The sequence below is a fragment of the Rhincodon typus genome, chromosome 21, assembly GCF_021869965.1.
Source record: "Rhincodon typus isolate 14 chromosome 21, sRhiTyp1.1, whole genome shotgun sequence".
Lineage (NCBI taxonomy): Eukaryota > Metazoa > Chordata > Chondrichthyes > Orectolobiformes > Rhincodontidae > Rhincodon > Rhincodon typus.
The window spans coordinates 41673050-41678333 of NC_063352.1; the positions used below are offsets into that span (position 1 = coordinate 41673050).

General features: G+C 42.3%; 1 protein-coding gene across 1 annotated transcript in view; it reads left to right on the top strand.

Moving 5' to 3' along the window:
* Nucleotides 1-5284, top strand: part of LOC125485689 — a 169561-nt gene that overhangs the window by 54135 nt on the left and 110142 nt on the right. The window contains exon 2 of the mRNA XM_048609748.1: nt 4813-5279. Coding sequence (XP_048465705.1) covers nt 4813-5279 — 467 coding nt within the window. The remainder of the gene's footprint in view (nt 1-4812; nt 5280-5284) is intronic.

A 5284-nucleotide genomic window follows, 5' to 3' on the forward strand; every position in this document is an offset into this window, starting at 1 on the left:
CAGCTCTACACTGGGTTGTTTACATGCAGAGCTAATACAAGAGTGCAGTTCTTAAAACAAATATCTCTAATGCTTGTGGCTGATTGTTCAAGGGTAAAGGCAAAAATCTAGTATCAGGATTCAAGGCAGCATTTTGATGGTAACCTGATCCTGAGGACCTAGATAACATTTGAATTTGGTGCTAATTGTTAACTATCTGATCCAATAGCAGGTGTTTATCAATACAGAACAGCGCACAGCACTTAACTGTAATCAGTGAGCTAACTGAACAAGCTCTGAGCTAATAATGAATGTGATGCAGCTGGTGACACCCATTTTCTCTTGGGTTTAGAGTTATCGTCAGTGCCCTTACCAGGCTTTGCATGTAAATTAGTCAACTGGAAAATATGGGTGATTTACTGAAGGTGGTTAATAATGGGGGAAAAAAAAAACGTGTAATTTGGGAAAGAGAAAGATTTTCAGCTGTCTGCGGGAGCGCTTGTGGAAATAAGGAAAAAAATATAGCAGCTGTTAGAAGGCTCTTGCGATGCAGAGAGCTCTTGCGCTACATCTGATTTCAAGGCCAATCTGCTCCAAAGGTGTGATATAACATCTCTGAACAGGTTGATTAGAAAATATTTAGGTTAGCCATTGACATGCAGCAGTAGTTTCCTACCTCTGGACCTGAAGGCTGGTTTCAAGTCCCACTTGCCTCAGACAAGTATCATAACATATCTGATCAGGTTCATTCAAAAGATCTATATCAGGCAACGAGACAACTGTCTCCCTTTTCACTCCATAATTATAACAGAACCTCGGCATAAAAGAGGTCAGATTGCAATTAGTTTGGAGCTTGGGTGACCTTGAACAGGCAGTATGACAAGAGATTGGATTTCCTCAACGCACTGATGTTTTTTTTTAAATCTTCACAGATTCCAAGATGAATCAAGTGCACAATCTGGGCTTGTGTCTTGCAGATGGTGGACAGGTTTTGGGGAGTTACTCACTACAGGGTTCCTATCCTCTGACCTGCTCTTGTTGTCACTGTATTTATATGGCTGGTCCAATTCAGTTGTAATGCTCAGATTGTTAGTAATGGTCATGCCATTAAATATGAAGGGACGATTGTTAAATTCTCTATAGTTTGAGAAGGTCATTGCCTGGCACTTGTTTGATACAAATGTCATTTGATGCTTATCAGTCCAAGTCTGAGTGTTGTCCAGGTCTTGCTACAGATTGCTTCAGTATCTGCGAATCACAAATGGTGCTGAACATTGTACAATCATCAGCGAGCATTCTGACCTTATGATGAAGGGAAGGTCACTGATGGAGCAGCTGAAGATGATTGGGCATAGGACACTACCCTGAGGCACTTCTGCAGAATTGTCCTGAAGCTGAGATGACTGACCTCCAAATACCATAACCATCTTCCTATGTGCCCTGTATGATTACAACCAGTGGAGAGTTTGCCCCCTGATTCCTTTAAGGAAATCCAGGCTCGTGTGAAGTGTAGCTGCTGGGTTTCATTATACCCAAGTTTACTTCTGGCAAAGATGTTGAGAGCCATTGGTATCTACCCAGCAATGTGGAAAATTGCCCAGATATATTCTGTTCACACAAAGCAGGACAAATGGGTAAATGGTATATACTACAGACTGGAAAAGCCAACACTCTGCTCAAATAAATAGCTCTGATGAAGAGTCATCTAGACTCAAAACGTCAGCTTGCTCTCTCTCCACGGATGCTGCCTGACCTGCTGTAATCTCCAGCATTTGTTGTTTTCAGTACAGATTCCAGCATCTGCAGTAATTTGCTCCTAAATAGCTTTGTTACTTGGTTTGGAGATGTGCATGATTTTGCAAATAGTAGACCACATCAAAGGTCCTTTACTGCCCAGAGACTGAAACATAGACAATGACAAATGGCCTCCTAAATTTCTATTTGGTGGAAAGTCTACACTTGACGGGGATATTACTACCTTTGCAGTAAAGCTTTCAAACCTTCTGGAGTGACTCGGAATTAATGATTCGGTCTTCTGGACTCTGCTGTGAGCAGCTCTGTAGAAAAGTGAGAGGATCATTATTGCAAAAATGGTCTCCCATCTATTTTCTTGTGCAGTTAGAAAACTTATTGAATGGATGAGGTCACTGAAGGATAAAATCTTCAGGAGGTTATGTCCAACCAGAGCTGTCGATCTTACTCTGCGTATGTGCCAATGACATTCAGTGACATACTCTGTCTCCAACAGACTTACGGAACACCTGAGGCACACTCAAATACATATTAAAGTAGGTGAGAAATTCAGGAACACCTTTTAGAGTTTTCTCTCCCATGACCCAGACTGCTAGGAGGCTCAAACTGATGAAGGTATATTAATGGAGTCTCCTCAATTATGTCTCAATCAGCATCAACATGAATCAGCCCCACAGTTGGTTCTAAATTACATTGAACTCCATGATTTGACAGAACAATTCTGTAAAAAGGAGGTTAGGTAGTTAATTTTAGCACTTATCTGACCTTGAGTATGCAATATAACAATTCTTTAACGGACCTCCTTCCCCCCCATCCCCGACCTGATCTACTTTCTCGCACTAATTTGTCATTTCTAGTGAAGTTGGACACTTTGATCACAATATTCTTGTGTCGTCAAGGTCACTTGCAAATATTGTGAAAAGCTGGGTTCCAGGGGCTTATCCTTTTGGGATTCCAATGGTTAGTGCAGCTCATTCACAGCAATTCTCTGTTTTCTCTTGTGAAGCCAATTTGCTATCCAATTTGCTACTTCACCATTGATTTCATCGAGCCCTCACCTTCGCTTGAAGTCCTTTGTGAAACATCTTGTCAAAAGCTTTGCAAAGTTGAGATGTAGAATATTGACCTACATTTACCTTTATCCATAAACTGGTCACATCCTGAAAAGCCAGTGAAAAACTTGTTCGTGACCTTCATTTGATGAACACACACTGGGCCCTCAGTGACTGCCCTGTAACAATGAGATAACCCTGAATTATTTCTCCGATGATAGACTTCTCTGTCGAACTCATTATCAACGGCAAGTTAACATGTCTCTATTTGATTCACTTTTGTCTTTACTTCATGATTGAAGTCGGGCAACTTCATTCGATCCACTCCCAAGGAATTTTTCAGCCATTGTCTCACCCGCTAACCCTGAACTACTTTCAGTTCACCAACAAGAAACTACATTTATGTAGTGCCTTTAATGTGATGGAATCAGCCTCCCCGCTTCCCCAGTCGCTGTAAGGCAATAAGTTTTGGGTTTTAAGAAGTCTATTAAGAAGCAAAGCAAGGTAGAAAGGCAGAGAGGTTCAGGAAGGCACTTCCACAGCTTAGGCCGAGGCTCCTGAAGGTACAGATAATCAATGGTGGAGCGATTATAATTGGGAATGCAGAAGAGGTCAGAATTAGAGGAGTGTAGATATCTCAGAGGATTGTGGGGTTAGTGGAGATCACAGAGTTAGGGAGGGGCAAGGACAAGGAGGGATTTGAAAACCAGGATGGGAATTCCAAAATCAATTTGTTGTTTAATGGGGAATAAATGTATCACAGAAGTGTTACAGTACAGAAAGAGGTCATTCAGCCCATCTTCTCTATACCAGTTCTCCAAATGAGCATTATGACTTAGTTCCAGCCTTTTCCCCATACCCTTCACAATGTTTCCATTTAAATAGTCAACTAATATCCTATTGACGGCCTCTCCATTGAATCTTGTTTCCACATTTTCAGACAGTGCGTTCCAGACCCTATTTGTTTTTTTCCATGTATCTTAGTTGCTTTTTGGGCAAATCACTGTGGACCTCTTGCTCTTGATCCTTTGTACAAGCAGGAACAGTTTCTCCCTACCGACTCTATCTAGCCTCCAGAGGATTTTGCAAACTTCTACCTGTTAGCCGTCTCCTCTCCAAAGGCAATTTCTTCACAACTTCCTCAATCTATTTTCATACTGAAGTTTCCTATCCCCGGAACCACTCTTGTAAGCCTGCTCTGTCCTCTCTCTAGTGCATTCACATCATTCCTATAGTGTGGTGCCCGGAACTATGCACACAACACTCTAGCTGAAGTTTAACAAGTTCACCTCCTATACCCCTATTAATAAAACCCAGGGTAATTTATGTTTTACTTAACTGCTCTCTCCCCTTTTCCCGCAACCTTCAATGATCTGTTTACACATATACCTAGGTCCCTCTGCCTCCTGCACCCATGTTAGAATTCTACCCCTTTCATTGCTTTGTCTATCCTTGTTCTTCCTAGAAAAATGTATCACCTCACATTTCTCTGCATTGAACTTCACCAGCCTCCAAATGCCCAGTCCGCCAATTTGTCTATGTCCTTTGACAGTCTACACTGTCCTTCTCATATTTTACACTGCCTCCAAGTTTCATACAGTCAGCAAATGTTGAAATTGTGCCCTGCACACTCAAGTCTAGGTCTTTAATATAAATTAGGCAAATCAGGGATCGCAATACCCAAACCATAGGGAACTCAAACTTCAAACCCTGCTGTAGCCTGAAAAATATCATTGGCCATTGCTCTCCTTTTCCTAAAACTCATATATCCATGATGCTGCTATTCCTTTTATTCCATGAGCTATAACATTTGTACCAATTCCGTATGTCAGTAGAAAACATCGGCACTGTTACCCTCATGTTCTTTTCTGTTACATTTAAAAAAAAAACTCCATCAATAAGACCATAAAACCATAAATCATAGGAGCAGAAATTAGGCCATTCGGCCCACCGATTCTGTTCTGCCATTCAATCATGGCTGATAAGTTCTTCAATCCCATTCTCCGGCTTTCTCCCCGTAACCTATAAGACCATAAGTCTGTTGACTTTGAACTGGTGATTGATGGGCCTGAATCGGTGATTGATGGCCCTGAATCGGTGATTGATGGGCCCGAATCGGTGATTGATGGGCCTGAATCGGTGATTGATGGCCCCAAATCGGTGATTGATGGGTCCGAATCGGTGATTGATGGGTCCGAATCTGTGATTGATGGGCCTGAATCGGTCATTGATGGGCCTGAATCGGTGATTGATGGCCCCAAATCGCTGATTGAAGGGCCCGAATCGGTGATTGAAGGGCCTGAATCGGTGATTGATGGCCCCAAATCGGTGATTGATGGGCCTGAATCAGTGATTGATGGGCCCAATTCGGTGATTTATGGGCCTGAATCGGTGATTTATGGCCCCGATTCGGTGATTGATGGGTCCGAATCGGTGATTGATGGGTCCGAATCGGTGATTGATGGGCCTGAATCGGTGATTGATGGCCCCGATTCGGTGAT